General features: G+C 49.0%; 2 protein-coding genes across 2 annotated transcripts in view; one reads left to right on the forward strand and one right to left on the reverse strand.

Annotated features, from left to right (window-relative positions):
• Positions 1-19324: 19324 nt before the first annotated feature.
• Positions 19325-20170, reverse strand: LOC125929108 (uncharacterized). Its single transcript, XM_049640040.1, has one exon. The coding sequence runs from the start codon at positions 20168-20170 to the stop codon at positions 19325-19327; it is 846 nt and encodes a 281-aa protein (XP_049495997.1).
• A 196-nt stretch (positions 20171-20366) lies between these two features.
• Positions 20367-25370, forward strand: part of DKK3 (dickkopf WNT signaling pathway inhibitor 3) — a 45233-nt gene continuing 40229 nt past the window's right edge. Inside the window, exon 1 of the mRNA XM_049649889.1 lies at positions 20367-20628. Within this exon, the coding sequence (XP_049505846.1) occupies positions 20416-20628 (213 nt within the window). The 5' untranslated portion in view covers positions 20367-20415. The remainder of the gene's footprint in view (positions 20629-25370) is intronic.

Raw genomic sequence — 25370 nt, forward strand, 5'->3', positions numbered from 1 at the left:
TTTCACAAGCCAAAATGGTGTAAAGCAAAGAAGCCATTATCATTAATTCACACGTGCAGACCCAAAAAATAACCTCTCAGGCCCCCCAAATAACCTCTCTTATACCTTAGGACATATCTCGCTAGTGGATACACAAAATACACCCAGATAAAACACAGATGCTCACAGACACAGTTCAAAGCTGTGGCAGCTTGGTGTGGAGATGCTGAGCAGGTTCCCGGGGAAGGAGCTTGGCAAAGCTGATCTCTCTGCTTGGGGTACCCACTGCCTCTGTAATGGCTCACTGCAAAACGAATGCTGAACGCTATTTTTGCTTCTTGCCTCTTTTCTTAAAAGCCAAAATCCTCTTTGGGTCTCTTGCAGTGGGCGAAAACAGATATCAACATAGGTCTCACATAAAGCAGAGTGATGTAACGTGAACTTTTGGAAAGCGGATATACCTGTGTAGAAAATAATAATTGTGCAATGAATGAGGCTGCTTCTTGCCACAGGCAACTGGCTCAAGGGGTCCCACCCACCTGGTTCCACCAGCCACCCCCAGGGCCAGGACCCCGAGAGTCAATGTCTCCATACACTTGTAACCCATTTCAGGCATGCCAGCTCCTGGTCAAGTTCTCTGCCAGCTCCCAGTCCAAGACATGGAAATCTTTGTGATGATGGGAAATCCCAGCATAGGAAGTACACGGGCAATGTCACTCCTTGCGTGACATTCTGTCCCCCATTCCCCACACAGACTGGTCAGGGGCTGGGGTACAAAGAGTGGCCCAGAGCCCAGCCTGATGGAGCACGGGGCCCCTGTAATGAGCAAAACGTTCCTGGCCTTCACTGTCAGGGAGCCATTGGAGGGCAGGACCCTGTCACAACAACAGAACCTAAGGCGGGCTCTGGCCCTGAGGAGGGGGAGCCCACCAGGCCCTTCTTCAGCACTTTGGCGCCACCTCCTGGGCACTTGCAGAGTGCCAGCGCATACAAGCTTGCCAGGAGGAACCAAGACGGGCACTGGTGACTGACAGGGGCTGTCAGAGACCTCCCAGGTCCCACCTGGTTAGGCCAAGGGGGAATGTCAGGCCGCCTGCTTAGGCCCACTGGGACACTTTCCTGCAGGGAAAGGGCACTTAGGGAAAGAAGGGAGGGAAGCATTGTCCAGGAGCACTGGGGGAGGGGGTGGAGAAGGCTACTCCTGTGTTGTTCCAGTCTGGAATGGGAACATTCCAGAATCCAGGACCTCGTTTACACCTCCATCATTACACTGTGCCAGGCCCTGGATATGCATGGAGAAGCAGAACAGGACTTTGGTGGTGGCCATAACAGGGTGACCGTGGGAAACAGGGTGAATGAAGGACGTGATGTGTGGGCTGGTCTCTGGGGGTAAGAGCAGGCTGTGCATAGAGAGGCAGTGGGGAGCAGCCTGGGGACCAAGGCCTGGAGGTGAGAGGGAGAGTGGCTGGCTGGGGGCGGCTCCAGGCAGCCAGCCAGGGGAGACCGTGTATGGGGAAGATGGCTGGAGCATAAACAGCTGGGTGTGGGACTGAAGGGGTCCGGCTCACCCAGGGCCTTGTTTTCTGCACCCCCCACCGCATCCAGCAGACCCCGAGTCAAACCCCCAGGGGCTTCTGAGCTTGAGTGGTTTTCTCCAAGGCTGTCCACGACAGATCCAGAGCTGCCAGCAAATGCAGTGGATGGACGCAGGCTACGTAGTTTGGTGGTAGAGAGGGGTGCAGAGGGGGGATGGGAGAGCCCAGGATGGGAGTCTAGAGACTGCCACTGACTATTTCCATGACCTGGCAACATTCCCCCTCTCTGCGCCTCAGTTTCCCCATTGAGAAACTGCAGGGATTGACTGATGGTCTCCAATTCCAACTTAATCGGTCCTAAAGTACAGAGGGAGTGAGATACGGAGACATTTGTGCTGGGAAGAATGTCCCTCTGGCCAGAAGGCGGGGGCACTGTTGCATGCAGGTGCAGATCAGTCGTAAACTGAGTCTCGAGTTCTGTCACTGGGAGAGCTGGGGCCCTCGTGGAGGGCATACGCCTGCCTGAGCCAAGAGCCTTACGGGGTTCAGACTTCAGCCTCACACAGTTTCTCCACAGCACCAAAGGAGGCCTGCTTTCAGGGTGCTCCAGCGGAGCCCAGACTCTGTCTTGCTCAACACGTGAGAGGAGCCCAGAAAGAGGGAAGAGGCCCAGGAACGAGGCCAGGGAATCCTTTATGGGAGCTGCAGTCAGCGACATCTGGAGCTCTGGAGTCTGGGCAAAGAAGTCGGGGCAGCTTCTAGAAATCCTCCGGAAGCAGAGACGGGCAGACATGACAGGAATAAGGGGCTTCCCTCTCACTGGAAAGCACTTGCTGTGTGTCCGCGAGCTCTCACAGGCTTGCCCTGAGTGGAGCGTCTCAACAACCCCTGAGGCAGGCAGAGCAGGGCAAGGCATGGTTAGGCCTCGTTTGGTGATTGTAAAGCTTCCCTTCAGGAAGAAGCATCAGAGATCAGCAGTCCAGCCCCATATCCCATAGGAAAGGACAGTAAGACCTGCATTAGAGAGTGATTTGCGCTGGGCCGCAGGGTACATCGGTGACTCAGTGACAGAGAAGAGACCCCAGATGTCCTTAAGAATAGGGCCTGTGGGGGGTGCCTGGGTGGCTCAGTCGGTTAAGCGTCCGACTTCGGCTCAGGTCATGATCTCATGGTCCGTGAGTTCAAGCCCCATGTTGGGCTCTGTGCTGACAGCTCAGAGCCTGGAGCCTGCTTCGAATTCTGTGTCTCCCTCTCTCTCTGACCCTCCCCTCTTCATGCTCTGTCTCTCTGTATCGAAAATAAATAAACATTTAAAAAAAAATTTTTTTTAATTAAAAAAAGAAAAAAGAATAGGGCCTGTGGTAGGATACCAGTGTCAAATAAACACCGAATTTCAAAGACTTTAGTACAGGGATGGGGGCGGGGAGGGGGGTGGATAAAATATCTCCCTGATTTTTATTTAAAATTTTGTTTAACGTTTATTTATTTTTGAAAGGGACAGAGCGTGAGCAGGGAAGGGGCAGAGAGAGCAGGAGACACAGAATCTGACACGAGCTCCAGGCTCCCAGCTGTCAGCACAGAGCCCAACCCACGTGGGGCTCAAACTTGCAAACTGAGAGATCATGACCTGAGTGGAAGTCAGATGCTTAACCAACTGAGCCACCCGGGCATCCCTGATTTTTATTTTAATTACATGGTGAAACGACAAGCTATTGATATATTGGGTTAAATGAAATATGTTATAGAAAGTAATTGCACCTGTTTCTTCTGACTTTTTTCAAGGTGACGACTAGAAAATGTTAGATCAAGGACGGGGCTTGCATCCACGGCAGGTGGTGTATCTGTGTGGGACAGAGCTGCACAGGGCGGTCAGCTCTGATGCTGGTCAATCCAGCTCCTGGCTGTTACCCCGGGTCTAGTCTACTGAGTGGAAGAGGGTGGGGACAGACGTGGGAAGCTTTGAGGACTTTCCACGTGCTGGGCACTGGGTGAAGTCCCTTACATTTCGTTTTATCTTCCCTGCCACCCTGTGCCAGGGCTGGGAGGACAGGGAGTGCAGGAGGGCTCACTCAGGACCCCGGGACTGGGGTCAGGGTGAGGTCAAGGTGAGGGGTAGTGTCCTCTTGTCCTCACACGTGTCCTGAGTTTCTTGCCCTCCCTCCGTGTACTTTCTGGTGTACCATCTTCACACCTCGGCCTCACACACGTCAGTTGTGAAATCTGTCCCCTCTCCTTTCAGGCTCTGCCCTCCTTTTCTGGACGCAGACACTGTCCCACGAGGCCCACCTCCCAACAACCACACACCCTGCCCGGTAGCCCTCACTGGCGTTGGCAGTGTGGCAGCTTTCGGAGAAGGGCTGCCAAGCGAGGCAGCTGGGCCTGCTGCTGGGGAGCAGCCTGGACTCTAACACCTGCCCCTTCCCAGTAAATTGAGAACCCCCATTTCCAGGAGTTTGGTCCCCCTAGGAGCCAGCACTTAGCTCTGGGACCAGGCAGGCCCTGCTCCGGCAAGTGACCGCAGAAACCACAAGGTGGCGCTATTCCCACAACCCTCCACTTCCCAGGACTCTCCGGTCACAGGTGCTGGCACTCCAGCATTTGGGAAGAGGCTTTCCCCGGACCGGTGAATTTCTTAGCCTTCAGCTGCCGAAGGTTATTCAGACTCAGGAATGCTGCACTTAAACATGGTCATCTCTGAGCACAGGCTTAAAAATAAAAGGCAAGCAGGCTACAGGTTCGTTGCTGATTCTTTAAAAAAAATTTTTTTTTTAATGTTTTATTTGTTTTTGAGACAGAGTGAGACAGAGCATGAGCAGGGGAGGGGCAGAAAGAGAGGGCGACCCAGAATCCGAAGCAGGCTCCAGGCTCTGGGCTGTCGGCACAGAGCCCGACGCAGGGCTCGAACTCACAAACTGCGAGATCATGACCTGAACCAAAGTCGGGGGCTCAACCGACGGAACCACCCAGGTGCCCCTCGTTGCTGATTCTTAGCAAGGAATTCTGTACCCAGAGGCTCTCATGCACACCTAACACGTGCAAGAGGAATGCATACACGTGACATAAATAGCACAAATAGCACATGGGTCCATATGTGTGTGAACATGACAGAAAGAATGTTACAGATTATTTAGCAGTGAGGGTTTCTTACCCTCCCCCCATTTTAATTTAGCTCCAGGATTTTGGAAAGAAAGAAAGAGAGAAAGAGAGAGAGGAAGTTGAGGGAGAGAGAGAAGGAAAGAAAAGAAAAAAGAAAAGAAAACCTTACAATAAAGCCAAATATGTAAAGTTAGGGGAAATTTTTTTTTAATGTTGGCTGCTCTAGTTGTAGATGTGGGGTTAGAATAGTGTCTTCCCAGTGCATAGTTTTCTGGAGCATAGTTTAAAAGCCATCAATCCAGTCCCCTTGCCTCATGTCATAGGAACATAAACAGACACTCAGGAAGGAGAAATGACTCTTTCAATATCACACAGCTACTCTTAAATATTTTCATTGAAACCTAAGCCCCCCAAAGCAGGTGTTTCCACTGAGGAAGGAAAAAAAAAAAACAATTTCTATTTTTTCTGACTTATGTCCAGATTCTCTGCAAGTTGTGGTGACACCCCATGACTGGATAGATGGCAGTAATGGTGACACTCAGACCAGCTCCCTCCATTTCAAGCCCTCTCAGCATCCACTGTCCCGTACGACCCTCCCTATGCCCCTGAGGGCAAGTAGATACCCCACGAATCTTCCCCAAGAGGGGAAACCAAGGCACAGAGACGACTTGATTTGCTTTTGAGCACACAGTGAGTGAGTGTCAAAAAAAAAAGTACGAGACTAGCACACAGGACTCTAGCAATTATTCTACACACTGGTCTAGAGTTGAGTTAATTCTAGGTCTGGTGAGAAGCTTTTTTCTTTAAGTTTATTTATTTTGAGAAAGAGAGAGCGTGCATGCACACACGTGTGAGCAGGGGAGGGGCAGAAAGAGAGGGAGAGACAGAATCCCAAGCAGGCTCCAAGCTGTCAGTGCAGAGCCCAACGTGGGGCTCCATCCCATGAACTGTAACATCATGACCTGAGCTGAAATCCAGAGTCAGTTGCTTAACCTACTGAACCACCTGGGTGCCTTAGGGGGAAATATTTTTTAAGAGGGAGACAGTTGCTAGGTATGGGTGCTCAAGCTGATGAAAAAGAAGAGTGAGAACAAGAGACTGCTCCTTAAGAATGGGAACCTTCTGGGGAGCGTGGGTGGCTCAGTCCTTAAGCATCTAGCTTCAGCTCAGGTCATGATCTCACAGCTCGCGGGTTTGAGCCCCGCGTTGGGCTCTGTGCTGACAGCAGCCTAGAGCCTGCTTCAGATTCTGTGTCTTCCTCTCTCTCTGCCCCTCCCCCACTTGTGCTCTGTCTCTCAAAAATGAATAAACATTCAAAAAAAAAAAAAAAGAATGGGAACCTGCCTTCTTCATTTTCGTGTCTTCAGGGCCAGGCATAAAGCAGCTGGTACATTGCGGGCCTCTAGACATTCCCTGGATGAATAAATAAATGTGACATAGACACATAAATAATACATTTGGTTCCTGAGACCAGAAATTAAGATTCTGCCCATGCTAATACCATTTCCATAATCCAGTAGGCAGAAACCCTGGAGAGATGTCTTGAGAGGAGGAAGGGCTCGCAGCACACAGTGATTTGTTGGTCTTTCTCGCCTGTCACTCTGAACAGCACACTTCCGGGAGTAGGGTGGCCTTCTGCAACATTTTTATTATGCAAATCATTCATTTAGCTAACATTTTTGTTCCCACCTACTAAGCGTTAGGCCCTGAGGGGTGTAACACAGACAGATCAGATAGCATATTTAATACATTTCAGAACTTTGACGGAAAATGAGAACATTTAAAAGGAACTCTGTGATCTTGAACAAGTGCTGATTCATAGTGTAGGTGGGGACAGGGCAAGCAATAATTAGCCATTCAATCCAGCAACAATTCACTGAACTCTAATAGCCCTGAACACAAGTGCTAGGTGAGCACAGGAACAGGGATGATAGGACAAGCCAGTGGAGCTCACCAGACAGATGGGACAAGACGGCCCCATAAATAACTACAATGTGAGGTGATCTCCGCTGAAAAATAAATATTGTAAGCCTCCCCATTCAAAAACCACTAATGGTTTGGTATGCTTCCTACCTTTGACTTGTGGTTATATAATGAATACATTCCCTTTATATATACAGTTCTCCGTTTTTTCCCCACAGAAATGGAATCATATGGTCCATATTTTTGTACACTCTATCCAGATTAACACTCTGCAAGCAGCTTCATTCTTTCTACAGACTTGGGCACGCCATTCATCCTTCACATAGCATATACCAGGGACCATGCTGGGTGTTGTGTAATAGGGACTAAAACATGGTCCCTGCTCTCGGGTAGCTTAAACCACATAGACGTACCTTAATTCAGTAAATAATTTCCTTGTTGCTGGACATTTCCATGGTCACACTGTTCCTCTGTTTGTAGTGATAACGATAGGTAAGATTTATTGAGCAACTACTATGGGCCAGGAACTGTCAGAAGCACTTAATGTGGATCATTTCATTTCATCTTTGTAAAGAGCCCCCTGTTATAATTTCAAATGTAGATGAGGCAATGGAAGATAAGGGCTTATTAATTTATTCAAGGCCAGGTAGCTATTAAGTGACAGAGCCTGGATTTGAAGCCAGGCATTTTGACTCCAGAACCAGTCTCTCTTCCACTGGTAGGAGCAAAGCTATGATGAACATACCTGTTAATATACCTTTTCACATTTATGTGAGCATTTCTGAAAAATGGATTCTTGGAAATTGGAATTAGTGTTTCAGAGTGTATACAAATATCTTCTAAGTACCCCAGAGACATGACTTTTAAAAGAGAAAATGGAAAGATCTCTTTTAAGTTGTTGAAAGATCATTTTTTTGTCCAATTAAACCTCTGTTTGTCAAATATGGCAGCCGCCAGTCATATGCGCCTGTTAAGCACTTGAAATGTAGTTAGTCCAAACTGAGATATGCTCTAAGTATAAAACACATCAGATTTTGAAGACTTAGTATGGAAAAATGTAAAATATCTCATTGGTAAGTTCTATATTGATTACAGTGGTAGCACTTGGGATGCATTAGGTTAAATAAAACCTATTATTAAAATGTATTGTTTTAATTTTAATTTAATATAATTTTAATTTTAACTTTTTAAACATTTTTTAATGTTTATTTATTCTTGAGAGAGAGAGAGAGAGAGAGAGAGAGAGAGAGACAGAGTGTGAGTGGGGGAGGGGCAGAGAGAGGGGAAGACACAGAATCCGAAGCACGCTCCAGTCTCCAAGCTGTCAGCACAGAGCCCAACATGGGGCTTGAACTCACAAACCATGAGATCATGACATGAGCTAAAGTCAGACACTTGACTGAGCCACCCAGGCGCCCCTAATTTTATTTTATTTTTATTTAAATGTGGGGCTGAGCCCTTAACCTGTGGATTTTATCTAGCTTTATCTGAGCCCTTAACCTGTGGCTTCATCTAGCCATTGGGTCAGAAAAGCAGGTTGCACTAGCCCTGGATAAGTAGTGTCAGAATTGAACTGAACACCAGTCGGTGACCAGGTGTTGCAGAACTGGCTGGTGGTGTGGAGGAAACCCACATACTTGTCATCAGTTTATGAGTACAAACCACTCACGCCATTTCCTCAGCACTCGCAGTATCCCAAGCACTGTGCCCTTTACATGCACAATCTCATTAATGTACTTGACAAGCTGGGGAGGTGGTACAATTACTGTGCCGTGTTACAGATGTGGATGTGAGGCTCAGAAAGGCACAAGGTCATCAGTCGATGCCCAGCAGAGTAGGGATTCCAACCCAGATCTGACTCTGCAGTTAGCGTTGCATTTACAAATAATTCATTAATTTGCTTTTAGTTTTTCGCATAGGTGATACGTGCACATTTTACAAACGTCACCGGGTACAGAAAGGTACCTGGGGATGTTCCACGTTGATAGAGACACGGTAATATACACACACCGTTATACACTGTCTTGCTTTTCCTTAGCAGTTTTTCTTAGGGATCATCCTACCCCTCACTTTCTTTCGTTGTTTTTTTTTCTGAAAATTTAATGAGGTGAGATTCCCATAACACAAATCAGCCATTTTAAGGGAAACAATCCTGTGGCACTCAGTATGTTCCCAGTGTTGTACAACCTCAACCTCTACCTAGTTGCAAATTATTGTCATTGCTCTGAAGTAGAACTTCTTACCCATTAATCAGTTGCAGCCCTTTAGCCTGCCAGCCCCAGATAACCACCACCTGCATTCTGTCTCCATGGAGTGAGCCATCCTGGATATTTGGTATATATGGAATCATACAATCCGTGACCTTTGGCATCCGGCTCCTTTCACTTAGCCTAATGTTTTGGAGGTTCATGTATGTTGTAGCATCTGTCAGCACTTTACTCCTTTTTATTTTTATTTTTTTTATTTTTTTATTTTTTTATTTTTTTTTAATTTTTATTTTTGGGACAGAGAGAGACAGAGCATGAACGGGGGAGGGGCAGAGAGAGAGGGAGACACAGAATCGGAAACAGGCTCCAGGCTCCGAGCCATCAGCCCAGAGCCGCTTTACTCCTTTTTAAAACTAATATCCCATTGTGTGATATACCACAATTTGTTTATCCATTCATCCACTGATGGGCCCTGGGCTCTCATGAACAGTCCTGCTATGAATACGCACGAGCATATACTTGGTTGGGTACCTCTTTTCAATTTTAGGACTGGAGTTACTTGGTCATATGGCAATTCTACACTTCATTTTTTGAGAAGTTGCCCAACTGTGTTTCACACTGACTAAACCATTTTACCTTCCCACGGGCAATGTATAAGAATTCCAATCTCTCTCCATCCTCACCAATACTTATTTTCCCTTTCTTTAACTAACCATCCTAATGGGTGTGGAGTGGTTTTGATGTGCATTTCTGTAATGACCGAAGGTGTCAGATAGGAGGTAAAGGCTGTTGAACCTCTTTCTTGTGCTGGTTGGCCATGTGGATATCTTCTTTGCAAAAAATGTTCAAGTCCTTTGGCCATTTATTTGTCTTTTTGTTGTTGAGTCGTAAGAGTTCTTCGCCTATTCTGGACATGAGAGTTTTATCAGAGATCATTCTGCACTTTCTTCATGTCTGCTCAAATGTCATGTTGTTGGAGAAGTCTCCCCAAAGCTCACATACTATAGCCACTCTCCCTACTTTATTTTTTCTCCTCAGCATTGATCACCACGTAAAGTATAAATTTTTAACATCATTTCTGTGTGTGTGCATGTGTGTTGCATGCAGGTTTGGAGATCTCTCTATCCTGTGGAATGCAAACTATATAAAAACAGAGGCTTTGAGGGGCGCCTGGGTGGCTCAGTCGGTTAAGCATCCGACTTCGGCTCAGGTCATGATCTCGCGGTCTGTGGGTTCGAGCCCCGTGTCAGGCTCTGTGCTGACAGCTCAGAGCCTGGAGCCTGTTTCGGATTCTGTGTCTCCCTTTTCTTCTGACCCTCCCCTGTTCATGCTCTCTCTCTCTCTCTCTCTGTCTCAAAAATAAATAAATGTTAAAAAAAATAAAAAAAAAGAAAACAAAAACAGAGGCTTTGCTCTTGTGTTCATCTCTATCCCCAGCTCCTGGAACAGAGCCTTAGCACCCAATAAGTAATCGTAGAATGAATGAATGAGAACAGATAGAGCTACTTATTCTTTTGATAGGTGAAAACAGTTTTATAAACTATTTGTAGTTTTATAAAATGTGATTCTTAGAACACAGCGTCTCTGCCCACCTAACTCTTAAGCTTTAAGAGAACTGTTCAGGCCTGTCTGGTTCCTAAAACCAGCAGCGGCCCATTCTAGGGTTTATCTAGCCCTCAGGTGAGAAAAGCAGGCTGCTCTCCAGCACCCACTCACCCTTTACAGAGTAGTGTCTTCACTGCCCTACCCCGTGTCAGGTTCCACATCCAAACCTGTTCCTAAGCTGCTCACTTTTTATTTTCTCCCTGTTTCTAACCTCACCTTATGTTGGATAGGATGCTCACCATTGTTCTTTCCACTCTGCCCCCTTGAATTGTGTTCTGGAAACACAATGGAGATTCTAATATTCACAATGGTTCTCTTTGTCCACCTGGTGCCTGGACCATCTTCTGGGTCCATTTTCTTGAGCAGATCTTTTACCAATTCCTCCTCTCTTGGTCCTGTGATCTGAACCCAATTGAGAATGTTTGGTGGTAGCAGCTGGCAGAAAGCAGAGGGGAAATTTGGAAAACAATTTCATCGACACTCGTACTCTCTCTCTTTCACTTGGGCTGAAGTTCTACCAACAACTCCCTCACCATTCTTTTAATCACGGGTGATATTTGCTATCTCACCAACAATCAAGAATAGAAGTTCTAAAGGCTGGGTCTCTGGGCAGACAGTGTTAGAATCACCTAGGAATTTGTTAGAGATGCAACGTCCGGGGCCCCATCCAGGAGCCTGCCCCTCCTGCCCCCAGGTGGTTCTGATACTTGCTGATGTTTGAAAGCCGCCAGGTCAAAATGATGGGCACTGGGATGTTCTGCCCGGCAGCGTTGGCCAACCTCAGGGCCAGTGGCATGCATTCCCCAAGCAGCACAAACTAGCTAGGGGCTATCAGATATGAGGCAAATAGACCCACTCCAAGGGTCTGCTTCAGATCAAGAAGGAACAGGCAGAGCAAGACAGCAACAGGGGAATAAAACCGAGGGACCCGATTTTAGCAGTAGCTATCCAATTTGCTCCCATGGCGGGAAGTCTCCCCTGGTAACTGTGGGACTTTGAACATGTCCTTCATTTGAATCCTGCTCACGTCTCAGCAGAGGGCTGGATGGAAATCTTCTTTCCGACAGGGATGTGCAGACCCTGCGCGAGAAAAGAAAAGGAGTCTAAAATATAAGAGCCTCAGCAACTGGACCGAAATGGGGATGGGAACGTGTTTATTATGTGAACTTCTTCTGACCCTGCCATCCTGGCGGCACTGTGCGCTGAGGCGGATAAAAGGTTTGCCTGTGTAAACAGAAGAGAGCTGTCTGCACCGAGACCCTCCATAACCCTTTGTGGTCTAAGCAAAATTGCTGTAGACACTTCCCTCACCCTGCCTTCCCTGGAGCCCCAGCTGAGCATATACAAAGGGAGCTCTGTTCCCTGCTCACTTGCAAGAGCTCTGTTGGCTGGGCTTGGTAATGACGTCGAGGGTGACAATATAATAATAGTTAACACTCAGTGATGCTTACGACATGCCAGGCACTTCGTTGAGTGGCTTAAAAAACTACTTCTTGTAAGACCTACAACATTCCCATGAAGTGGATGCAGTTCCCGTCCTCCTTTTACAGACGAGGGAAGTGGAGTTCTGACGATTGGAGAGACCTGTCCCAGTCCCCCGGCTGGAGAGTAACGCGGGGCTGGGGTTGCCCTTGGCATCGACCCTGCAATGTCTCCCAACAAGGGCTTATTTCTTAAGGTTGGCTTTTATTGCTCTTTTTCAACAAAGGAAAAGTTATTCAAAGGTGAGAGAACTAGATTTTAGAGAGAGAAATCCGTTTATCCAAGATGATAAATCTAGGAGGTAGCAAAACTGTGAGCAGAACACAGTTCGTTCACCCACACCATGATGTCCACCGCTGGCTCCTTTGCCTGACCTTCCTGACCGAGGTCAAGGCCCTCTTTCCTGAGAAGCACCACTTGCACCTGTGGAGCTGCCTATGGTTGGTGAGCGGCTATACTGCAGGGCAGTTCCAAGTCTGGACCCAGGAGTTCAACACAACCTGCTTCAACTCCTGGCTCTGACCTTGGGCGAGCTACTTTATCTTTTTCCCTCATTGTCTTTTAGTTTGGGTAGGATTTATGTACACTAAATTCAGTCCTTTCAGTGTACGATGAGCTGTGACAAATGTATACCCATGCTCCCTGCCCACCACCACAATCAAGGTATAAAATCCCCCAAATGTCCCTGTGCCCTTTGTAGTCAACCCATCTGGCAACCAATGATCTGTTTGCAGTCCCTATGGTTTGCCTTTTCTAGAATATTGTATAAATGGGGCCAGTATATAGCCTTTTGAGTCTGGTTTCTTAACGGAATGCTTAATGGAATGCATTTGAGACGTATCCGTGTTGTCATGTGTATAGGTAGCTTATTCTTTTTTTACTGTTGACCAGCAAGGATTTTAATGTAGCAGAAACCAATAGCAGCAACTGGAAATGCCCTGCCAGGCTGTTGAGCACACCGCCTCTCAAGTCTTGGCCTATTATCTTCAAGATGGCACAATTGTCTTGGAGACAGTGGTGGTGAAGGCAACTGGAAAGTAGGTGCACAAATACACCCCTTAGAGACCTTCTCAGATTATCTTCTTAGTGACAGTGGGATTGGGCTAACTAAGAGCCCTGTGGTTTGGGCACTAACATGTCCGTAAGCTAGAGAATCCTGGTATATTCAGGTCATGGCAGTTACGGTCAGAGTCAGAAATCAAACCCAGGACTGTCTAGTTCCAAGTCCAGCCTTTGTTCCACTATTCCAGCAGCTTCCAACCACATTCATGGGAAAGCAAGCACTGCTGGGCCAGACCATGCTGTTCCTCAGGTGGAGGGGTGGGGTGGGTAGGGTGGAGACTGACGGTATGGTAGGAGAACTTTTTGGTGAGGCCTGATGATAACAGAATCCTCAGCAAGGACCATTCCAGAATGTAGCCTGAAGGTCCCATCTCACACCTGCTGGATCCACATCTCCAAAGGGCACCCAGGCACCTGTTTTGTTTAGCAAGCTTTATGGGGGCTTCTGTTATGTCACCTGCATTGAAAGTTGCTCCAGAGAAGAAATAAGCACATTGTTCTGTCCCCAGGCAGTGGAGAGAATTGGGTAGAATCACATACCTAGATATTCTTTCCCTGTTAGTTGCTTAAGGACATCGATTCTTAGCTTTTCCTCTTTTGGTACAGGCCCTACCAAATTCTCTTGCTCCTTAGTCACCCTCCACTTCAGACTCACAGAAAAGCGTACACAGAGCACATGAAACCACCTGCTAAATAAAAAAGCAAGACAGCTAGGCTGGGGGCTCATCCTCCTGGTCTGTGTTCCATGGGCGATGGCCAGGAATATGGTCCCCTGGGTCTCTTTGGTTCACCCACCCATGGAAACTTGGCAAATCACATGTATGTTTTGGATATTCAGTGGCTGTTACTCATGGAAATCCTGAATCCACGTGAACACTCTTTCCAAAACCAGATGGAGTTTCCATTCAGAGAAACCTTGGCACCACTTTCCGCCTGAACAATCACAAGTTACAGGCAGGACCTGGGAGGGCTTCATGAAAGTGGTGGCTGGCACTGCAGACAGGGATCAACTAGGGAAGGAGAGGATGCCCCTGGCTGGCATTTCCCTTTCCTGCAAAATGGGGTGGCCCACTGCCTCTAACTCATGGGTCTCAGAGAGGGGTAGGAACCTCCTCTAATTTAAACCTTCCTTGAAGAGTATTGTTTTGCTAAGATATAAGCAGCCCCACTCCAGACATTTAAGGCAGTTTGGCAGCCACTAATAGAACATCCCTAAACCTAACTCCAACAAAAAGGGGAGTATATGAGAAGAATGCAAAACATCTCACAGAATCTAAGAGCGGCTGGGCTTCAGAAAGACTCGAGAAAGATTAGAACCAGGAACCAGAATGACGTGGTTATGACATCGCCACTCTCTTCTTTCCCATCACCCCCTCTCTGGGGCTCACAAATGTCTTTCTGGATATCTCGCTCCCTCAATGTCTCTATCCCTGAATTTCTCTCTCCAAGTTGGCTTTTGTCATCAAGTAGCTGAATGGTGTCTCCAGCCCTAAATCCAAGACAGAATCTGATGGGTCAAGCTTTAGACAAGTTTGTCCCTGGCCCAAAGGGGTGGATAAGGAGAGTCATCCATGCAGATTAATGGATCCCACCAGAGTTAATGGGTCCTGGCATTATCTGCTTATCTCTCTGTTTCTTCACGCACTAGATTCCTTGAGGGCCAGCCCCCAGCCCCTAGCAGGTGCTCTGGCTGCACTGGAGATCGTTGCAGAGACAAGCATCTTGTGCAATCCCAGGTGACTTTCATTCTGACAGAGAAAACAGACACTAAATAGCCATGCAGATACCTTTTCTCCAGCCAGCTCTTCACATTTTATTTCCAAATTATGTGCAGAGTACTCTATGGAAGGGAAAGAAAAAGAGAGAGAAACGGCCCCCCACCCAGATATAATGAATTATTGTGAATTGTTAACATTTTAAAAATCAGTGCATAATGGGCATCTATGCAGACTGGGTGCCTGTAAGTTCTGGATCTCCGAGGTTTCCTTGTTTGCATGGGGCACAGATAAGCCCCACCCCCTGCCTAAAGCCTTTACCTGGCTCCAGCTCCCTGGCCCAACAAAACACCCCAGGAGAAAAGCTATAACCATTGAAGCAGACAGAAGGGCCTTTTATGAAGAGAAATGCCCCTCCCTGCCAGCCTGTGCCACCTCTCCCCTCCAACCCACCGTCCCTGCTTCTCACCTCACAATAATGGCAGCCACTGCTGGGCTTTGGGGAGGTGAGCATTTCTGTTAAGAACAGATCTAAGAAACATCTACTTGCCACTAGGAGGTTTTTCATTTTGTCTTGTTCTGGGTGGCGGGATGGAGGTGGAGGGACTTGCCTATTGCCTTTTTGTTTGCTTGTTTCAATTTACTCACAAGCTATTTCAAACATACCAAAAATAGTACAATGGACACTCCCATGCACTTACACGTAGTTAATCAACTATGATGATTAAATAGATACCAATATTTAGATACTTCTAATTCAGAACCTCCCCCTTCTGGCACGCGCTCTTTCCTAAAGAAATAAGATGTTATTAATCCCACTGAAGATGACTTCCATCTCTTCCTCTGCATTCCACCTCAGGGCATTCGACACATGTTCCGTAATTTTTACTATATTTGTAGCATCCATAAGCAATATAAACTGCCATTTTGTGTTTTTACAATATGCACCAACAGTATTGTGTGCATTTCATTTTGCAAATTGCCTTTCCTGCTCCACATTATGTCTTCTGAGATTTATCCATGTCGTTGCCTAGAAATATTGCTCATTACATTAACGGCGTATTCTCTTGTTTGCAGAAACCCCAGGTTATCCATTTTCCTGCTGGAAAGCCACTAAGCAAGTGGTTTTCACATTTTTGTAAAAAGTGGCTTCAGTAAACATATTTATATTATGCCTTGTTAGGCACATGGTCACGAGTTTCTGGAGGGCAGACAGCTAGTCGTGAAATTGCTGTGTAGGTGCTCGCTGTCTAGGTAAATTTTTAGAAGGTTACAACGGCTCTTCTGTCACTTCCTCAACAGTGACATGGGACCCCAGTTTATGATTCTGAGGGTCCCTCGTAGAGAAAGTGTGAGAACTTAGAATTTTTAATTAATTTATTTATTTATTTTGAGAGAGCATGACGGGGGGAGGGTCAGACAGACAGGGAGAGAGAGAATCCCTACCAGGCTCCGCACTGTCAGTGTGGAACCCAACACGGGGCTTGAACCCACGAACCATGAGATCATGACCTGAGCCGAAATCAAGAATCAGATGCTTGACCAACTGAGCCATGCAGGCGCCCATGAGCACTTAGAATTTTTAAATAATAATTATAGAGTTCTTCTAATACCTTAAAAGAGAAAAAACACGTGTCACTAATTGTTACAGAACTTAGACCAGTGATATAATGGAAATTGTGGCATTTTAGAAGGTTCCTTACCCTGAAGATGATTGATCTGGATAGCTCTGCCTGCTCTGTGTGCCCCTGGACCCCTTACCTCCCAGTGACCATTTAGAATGTGACCCTTTCTCAACTCAGGTCCCAAACCCACAGGCCTTCCCCTTCCCCTGCCCCCAAACTTCTTGGAGCCCAGACTGTGTATGGATCCAGTTGGGGCCATCTCCCGGCTGACAGTGCCTGTCCTCCTTGCCTGAGAATGCCTCAGGTTGCTGATCGGATTGGCAAAAGCTCGGCAGGGAGGATGCTTATATTCGAGGTCCATAGATTTTCTTACCTTTCCTTTCTTATTTCCTCCCTTTTTTTTTTTTTTTGTAGTTTCACTTAATAATGGAACTATCAATACATCTCCCCACCCATGTAGGAATGCAAAATGTAGACCCCATGTGAAAAAGTACATGCCCCTTTGCTTAACACTCGGGGTCGCTCAACATGTTTTTGTTTTAAAGTTCAGTCTGAAAGTCAAGATCTCCAGACCTCATGGCAAAACGTGTAAGGCAGAAGACGAGTCTTATTTGGGGAAATTCCCAATCTTCACAGCCAGCACCATGGAGGACTGAAACCGCACGGTTTGCTCTGTAAATCTGCACCATGGCAGCTAGCAGCTTGGCCCCAGTGCGCCCCCTGGCCGCAGCCTGCAGTCCTGCTTTAGTTTCTTCCTAGCGAGTGCACCTCAAGTGGCAAGGTAGTGCGTCTGAAGACTTGGCTCCAGCCAAGGGCTCAGCATGGGCTCAGCCACCCCCAGAAAGCTAATGAATAGGTAAGGTGCCACATATCTAGAGGATAGAGCAGTGGATGCTGGGGGAAGGGGCTTTCCCTGGATGTTCAGCAGGGCCCAGCCCAGAGGTTCAGTACCTGAAGAGAACATAGCTAGAAGCCTCATCTTTGCAACAAATGGTGATGTGGAAAGTTCTACAGAGAAACGCAGTCACGAAAAATAAGGCGGAAGAGCACATCCGAGTCTCCTTCCAGACCACCCCTCGCTTGCTGTCTGGCTTTGAGGGAATGGCGTAACTTCTCTGAGTCTCCTGCCCTCACTATGGACTTGGGGCGTGTACAATGCCTGGTGCCATGAAGGCCTCGGATATGCTTTCTCCCCACTCGACACTCTGCTTGTGGACCCAAGTGAATGAATACTACAAAGAGGCCGTGGGCCCTGTAGGGGAGGAACAATTTCTCTTCTACCTTTGTAGGGTCTCCAGCTGGGCCTAAGAACTAAACTGACATAAGGCAGACTAAGAGGAGAAAGGTGGACAAATTGTACTAAAATTCCATGTGAACCTGGGAGCCTTCACAAGAAAATAAGGACCCAGGGAAGTGACCAGAGCAGAAAGCTTATAGATGTTTTAGACAAAGAAACAATAACTTTGTGAAGAAATGACAGGGCAAAGGGCTCTGGGCTTGAGATGGTAAATTGTGGGGTAGCAACTAGATCTGGGGTGGGGGGGAAAGCTGGTGGAAAGTAAGGGTCATTTTGGTAAATTTGTTTGTACAGATCCATTTTGACATTGGTTCCCAGTACCTACTTAGTGATAAGGACATTCTTCTCTTGCTGGTACAGGGAAGGCACCTCTCTCATAGGGAATTTCATGGTGTTTCTAGGTAGGAAAGGGGACGTCTGAGAGCCTTTCCTGCATCTGCTATTTCTCAAGCCTTCAGCTCAAAATAATCAGTATGCCAGGGGCACCTCTCGGCTCAGGTCATGATCTCACAGTCTGTGAGTTTGAGCCCCGAGTCGGGCTCTGTGCTGACAGCTCGGAGCCTAGAGCTGGCTTCAAATTCTGTGTCTCCCTCTCTCTCTGCCCCTTCCCCGTTCATGCTCTGTCTCTCTCACTCTTTCTCAAAATAAATAAACATTTAAAAAATCAGTATGCCAAAGTGACATATTTGGGGTGGCATGTCCTGAATTTCTTCGTGTTCAAACACACGTTTTCCAAGTAGTCACCTACAGAATATTTCATTTTATACTCCCAAGTCAGCTCTAACACCACCTGGGCAGTTTATAGCAGAGGAGTTTGGCAGCGAGGGGGTGAAGACTCTGAAGCCAGATTCCTGGGTTCGACCACTTACTAGCTACCTGGCCTTAGAAAAGTTTCCTTATTTTTTTAAAAATTTTTATTTTATTTATTTTGAGAGACACAGACACATCACGAGCAGGGGAGGGGCAGAGAGAGGGAGGGAGAGAGAATCCCAAGCAGGCTCCACAGTGTCAGCACAGAGCCCAGTGTGGGGCTCGAACTCATGAACTGTGAGATCATGACCTGAGCTGAAACCAAGAGTCGGATGCTCAACTGACTGAGCCACCCGGGCTCCCCAAAAGTTTCCTTATTAGTAAAATGGGAATAGAAGCAGTAGTACCAACCTCAGAATTAAATCAGTTAATTTGTGTTCCTGGCACACAGCACTCAGTAATGGTATCGCTTTATCAAAATACTAATAGCTGTTATACTAATGAGCCCATCCATTTCTCAGGGGCCAAGTGTGTATTATGGCTGTGGCCCTAGTGACACAAAGGTGAGCAAGTCATTCTCTGCTTCCCAAGGGCTCCTGGTCACTGCGAAGGGGGGGGAGGGGAATGGGCCAGTGACCAGACAGACCATGGCAAGGCTGGGGCAATGGGACAGCACATGGTGCTGGGGAGCTAGAAGAGAAATGGGGAGGAGCCTGGAGAGCACTGGAGAGACTTCTGGTTCTTTAAAGATGGGGAGAAGTTAGCTAGATGCTGGGGAGACTGCTGTGAATAAAACAAAGTTCTGCTCCCACGATGATTCGCCAACATATCCCACTTACCACATGCCCCGTACTTTTCTGCATGCGTTATGCTTGTTAACTAGTAGGTCCACTTGCCACTCTAACCTCCTTTTTCCGTTTGGACTAACCGGAGAGCAGACAAATCTGGTGACTTGGCCAGACTGGTCAAGTCCCAAGGAGCAGAGCTGGGATTCACACCAGGAAGTCTGGCCGCCGCTGTCTGGCCTCAACCACTCTGCTGTGTCGCCCTAGAGGAGCTTGCTCACATTCTCACGACCTACTCCGGGAGCTACAAGTGGGGTTTTTTTTGGCTGCAGTGAGGCGTCAAGCACGGCAGGCGTGTCAAGGCCAGCCTGTGAGGGTCCTCGGCCCCCAGGCTGGGGGGCTGGGGCTTTACCCTGCATGCTGGGTACAGGATGGCTTGGAAAGGGCAAGGGGGACGCGGGGAGAACAGCCTCCCCGCGCCTACCGTAAGCTGTATCGAGAATCCAGACCAGGGATGACAATGGACAGGAATGGATGCAGGGAAGGGGCGGCTCGCGCGGCCGAGGAGGCAGGCCTGCGGCGCGGGGTGGCGGTCGCCCGGCCGGCCAATGGCGTGGGACTGGGCGGCGGCCCCTCCCGCGGGGCGGGGGCCTGGAGGGCGGGGCGCGCTGCGGGCTAGCCGGGTACCAGCGCTGCCGCATCCCTGCGCGCTCCCCGCCCCCGCGCCGCTCCAGTTCCCGCAGCCCGCGGCGGCGTCCCGGCGAGGCCTGGCAGGTCCATCCCGAGCGCGGCTCTGTCCAGTTGGGTGCGTGAGAGACTGCGGCGGGGAAGGGGCGGCTCTGTTCGGTCTCGTCTGGACCGGTGAGGGGCTGGGCCCTCGACCGGGTTCCGATCCCGCGGGGAGGGTGGTGACGGGCGCTCGGATCGCCCCAGAGTGGGCTGCCCAGGGCTGGGCTGGGAGTGGGGTCTTGGCGCTCGAGCTGCGCTGGGACCTGGTCGTGAAGGGGCAGTTCTCGAACCGGGGGCGGCGGGGGCGTGATTGGGGGTGTGGGGGGAGCGCCACGGGCGTTGGGGACTAGGCTCTGTCGCTGCTCCGGGGAGGGGGGCATCCCTGGGGGCCGGGGAAGAGCTCAGCCTGTGCTGGAGGAGGGGGTGGGGGGGCGGAAGGGATGGAGCGGTGGGGGCGGGGGGCGCCGCGCCCCGAGGGCACTCTGGGGGGTAGAGAGGCGCCGGGGGCGGGCCGGGGTGCAGGGTGGGGCGGGGCGCCGGGGCCGGCGTGGGGGTGGTCGGCGCGCCTCTGACCGCGTTCCGGGACGCAGGCGGCGGCGGCGGCGGCGGCGGGCGCAGAGCGGAGATGCGGCGGCTCGGGGGCACCCTGCTGTGCCTGCTGCTGGCGGCGGCGGTCCCCACGGCCCCCGCGCCGGCTCCCACGGCGACCGCGGCTCCCGTCGAGCCCGGCCCGGCTCTCAGCTACCCGCAGGAGGAGGCCACACTCAACGAGATGTTCCGCGAGGTTGAGGAGCTGATGGAGGACACGCAGCACAAACTGCGCAGCGCCGTGGAAGAGGTGGGTGCGTCTGGCGGGCGGGCGGCTCGGGATAGCCCCTGGCTGGGGGAAGCAGTGCTCGGAGCGCTGGCCGGGTTCCTCCGTTCCGCGAAGGGGCTGGAAAGAGCGGGCAGCAGATTCGGAGTGATTCGGCGGCAGCGCAGGGTGATCTCAACTCCCATCTCATTCTGACTTTCCTGCCAAAAGATCTGGATCTGGGCCTGTTCACCGAGAGCCTCCGGCTGGGCTCACCCAGGGGCAGCCGGGGTCACCACCTGCTTACAGGCCGCTGGCCACTACCCTGCAATTGTCTTCAAGTGTGCAGTTGTCCCCTCCCCCCTGTCGTAAGCGGATGTTTGCATGGCCCCTGGTATTCCAGCGCTGTGGTTTTGCAGAGAGGCAGAGGAAGCTCCAAGGATCTCAAGTTCTAGCTTGTACGTGGGGCTCTGAACTTGTGCCATCTTCTCAAGACATAGTTAGGATGCCACGTGAGGACAAAAAGCCCCGAAAGCTTTGCTGCTGGTCTGTCTGGGCTTCCCCAAATGCCGTGTGAGGCAACGAAGGAAAATCAGAATCCTGAATCCCAGCAGTGTACGTTTTGAGATGTGGGGGTGGGCGTGGGGAGGGCAATGTGGAAGGCAACCCACCTCCACCTCAGTAGTGCTTTGGAGTCAGTCTTGGGCTCAAGGTTCTCCTCTGCCACTGACTAGCAGGGCGACATTGGGCAAGTCCCTTAACATCCTGTACCTCGGTTTCCTGTTAGAACTAAATGCCATGGTATGTGTGGGCACCTGGCATATAATAGGTGGGCAATATACAGCAACTGTTATTATCAGGTACCAAATACCTTAGCAAAACTTTGCCTGGCTTCTTCTTTCCATCACCTCCCAGGTCCAGACACTATGGATGGCATCCTCTATGATGAACACCCATTTGTCGTCAGGGCAAGAGGTGCAGCTGGCAAGAGGTGCAGCTGGCCCAGCCCTCCCAGCCCAGGTGTTAGGAGCTGTCCCTGGTGCCTGGGGTCGGTGGGCATGGTCACTGTCCGGCCTGGATCTGGCTGTATGTAGCCTGTGTTTGGAGAGAAGCCAGCCATCCCAGTGAAGGAGTCAGCAAGAGACCAGATTTCCAGGCTGGGGGCGGGAGCGGGGGGTGTCAGGCATCTTCCCACCCATTTCTCTACATTCCGTCTGGACAGAGCCTTAAATGCTAGCTCTGGTCTAACGGGTCAGGTTGCTTTCTCCCCACAATCTGCGTAGTTTGGGGATATTTCCCCTTCCTTCCCACAGCAGTCAGCCTGATGGAGTATGCAGTGAAGGGGACATTGGATTGGGAGGCAGCTGTGTGGGAAGCTGTACTGAACATCCGCTGGACAGGCCAGGTTCCAAAACCCATGGACAGACGTTCTATTTCCTGTGAAGGCAATAGAATCATGACATGGAACAATTAAAAGGAGAGGGGAATCAGATGGGCCCTAACGTCTCTTACTCTGCCCCTTCATATTAATGGAGCTCGTGATCCTTCTGGTGCCAGGGTGGGTCATCTGCTTTCCTTCTCTGGGTTCCAGGATTTTCCCTGTTGCACACGGATTCCCACTGAGACTGATGAGGTCAACTCCATGTTTTTATTCCGTGTGAACTTGTTTGTGCAGCATGGTCTTCTGATGGTGGCGCTTGCTGAGGGAGATGAGAGAGAAGCAGGGGCCTCTTTAGTCCTGCTCATTGATCAGAGCAGTTTGGGACCAGCAGCCCTTAGTGGCCTGTCTACTCCATGGGAGTTGTCCTCATTGGCTCTGCCAGGGCCCCAGCTTCCTCCCTCCAGATGCACCTCTGCTTGGGTTGTGAAGGTGGTCTGGTGGAAGTTTGCCACCAGGAGATCTGCTGGCTGCTACCTCTGTCCTGCTCAGTGGTCACTCCCCAGAGAGTGTCCTCAATGGCAGTGAGGACAGGTTGAGAGAGGCTGAACACCTGCATGGCAGGAGAACAGGCCGTGGGAATCAACCTTTCTCCGTCTGGTCCTAGCTCTGCCACTTACTAGTGGTGGGATTTAGGAGATGTCCCCCCACCTCCATTAGGCTAAGGGGGGATGTAAACGAGAGGATGCAAGTAAAGCAAGTTGTCTGCTGTCTAAAATGGGATTAAGTAAAACTGTGTAATAGAAGTCACCCCCTGAGTTTGCGGTCAGGGTTATGGGAGATTGTTGGTTCCCAAGAAGAAATGGCTGTCGTTGTCATCATATTAATAGTACCAGCGTGGATGATGACAAAGAACCACCAGTGTCTGATACTTAATAGAGTCTCAATAGATTGTGGCTATTAGTATTAATTTTTTTAAAAGAGACTGCTGGAGGGGTGGCAGGGTAGTTCAGTCGGTTAAGCGGCCGACTCTTGACATGGGCTCAGGTCATGATCTTCCAGTAGTGAGATGGAGCCTCCGAGTTAGGCTCTGCACCGAGCATGGAGACTGCTTGGGATTCTCTCTCTCTCTCTCTCTCTCTCTCTCTCTCTCTCTCTCCCTGCCTTTTTCCCACTCATTGACTCTGTCTCTGTCTCTCTCTCAAAATAAGTAAACATTAAAAAAAAATAAAAGTGACTGCCGGAAAGCCCCTCACATCTCATAAATACAGGATAGTTGCTATTTACTTCCCTGAGGAAAGGACCAGGACAGATGGATTAGTTGTTTACATAGTTGCATAACGAATCTGCTTTCAAGTAATTTCCTGATATTTTAAATATCCCAGCTGACTCGAGCTGCCGATTACTTTTTTTTTTTTAATGTTTATTTTTGAGAGAGAGAGAGAGAGACAGAGCATGAATGGGGGAGGGGCAGAGATAGAGGGAGACACAGAATGTGAAGCAGGCTTCAGGCTCTGAGCTGTCAGCACAGAGCCCGGCGCAGGGCTCAAACTCGTGAACTGCGAGATCATGACCTGAGTCGAAGTCGGATGCTTAACCAACTGAGCCACCCAGGCACCCCAAGCTGCTGATTACTGTTAAGGGAAAGATGAAGTTAACTGTACTTGTAGGATCATTATTGGGGGAAGCATACGTCCAAATGGTTCAATATAGGCTGTTCCTACTTTGATGTTTTAATATTCTATATGTTACTGATGAGTGTGTTTTGAGGATAAAACCACTTTCTTCCCCTCCCTTCCTTCTGTTCATTGTAACTGACACATTCTAGAATGTTCTTAATCACTTCGGGTATTCCGAGGAAGAGCCCCAATACCAAGCCTCGATTTATCTCCCCAGCTTTTCCTGCTATACCCCTTTAACGGACACACAGAATCAACCAGCTCTAAATGCCATTTTTTATAACATGCACATTCCTCCTTTATGAAGCAACTCCTATTGCTGTAGGCTTGAGTTTCTCTTGCTAGTGGCAGTAATAGTTGTGGTTGAAATTTCCATTGTAAACTGTACTTTTAGTTCATGGTGCCATTAGAGAACTATTAGCTCATTCTATTGAAATAACCACTGGTTGAGAGGGAGAAGGTTTTATAAAAAGAATCTCTGCTCAGCCCGGAGCAAACTTTAGATTTGGTAACTTGTCGATTATTCGAAAGCCAAACTGGAGGATTCAGGTTCCAACGGGAATTTTAAAAACATGAAAATATTCCCTTCTGCTTCTGGATATAGCCTGTCTAGCATCTTCAGTCTCCTGCTCTTTCCAGGTATATCTTTTCTGTCACTAAACATTCCAGGATCTGTCACTTAAAAAAAATTTAAGGGGCGCCTGGGTGACTCAGTTGCTTAAGCGTCCGACCTCGGCTCAGGTCATGATCTCATGGTTTGTAGGTTCGCGCCCCACGTTGAGCTCTGTGCTGACAGCTGGATCTGCCCATGAGTCCCTCTCTACTTCATCATCCACCGTTTTATCCTGTACCCAACGTGGACCCTGTGCCCCAGCCAACAACACACACCATTCTTGTCCAGGCTGCCACAGCCTTGCCTCCTCGTGCCCCTTTCCATTCACATCCAACCCATTCTTGGAGACCAGCTCAGTCACCCCTCCTCCTCCTCCTGGAGGTCTTTCTTTTCATTTCTTTAAACCCCTGGCTTGCTTCTAGAAACTGTCATAATCATCCCCAAAGTGGTTTATGTGGGGCTCTGCTATCTCCCCAGTAAATGCATAAGCTACTCAGGGCAGAATCACACTGGACAAGTCACAATATTCGGAGTCAGATTGCCCTGAGTTCTGTCTGAGCTTTGCCGCTTACTAACAATGTGATGTGATGACTTAGGAAGATCCCTTCACTTCTCTTCACTCGTGTTCTTCATCTGCAGAATGAGGGCAACAACACCTTCCTCCTAGCGTTGCTGTGAATGCTCAGGGAGGCAGGGAAGGCGTGGCGCATTGGCTCAGACATAGCTGATGCCCAAACGTGGAGGCCGTCTATTGTGACAACGACCACGATGATGATGAACCCAGTGATCAAGTTTCGGACACCTTGGCAATCCTCTCAGGGTCAAACACAGCAGTTGCTGACCAAGTCTTCATTTGTGTCTACCAGACTCGCTTCTAGTTCAGTGTTTTTGTGCTTCGTCGCGACATGGCAATTCTTTTCCCGTATCCATCCCAGCTCATCAAATGTGGTTGAGAGACACAGGAAAAGAGGTGCCTTAATTGGTACATGAGAGAATAGAAGACAGTGATTTTTTTTTTAAATAGAAGAATCTTTTTGAGGATTAGTTTTAAGAAGTAAAAATAGCCCAGAGTCAAAGATAGCAGTGTTGGAAAACTGCCAGCCACCAACTAGAACTT

Source organism: Panthera uncia, chromosome D1 (assembly GCF_023721935.1).
Source record: "Panthera uncia isolate 11264 chromosome D1, Puncia_PCG_1.0, whole genome shotgun sequence".
Taxonomy (NCBI): domain Eukaryota; kingdom Metazoa; phylum Chordata; class Mammalia; order Carnivora; family Felidae; genus Panthera; species Panthera uncia.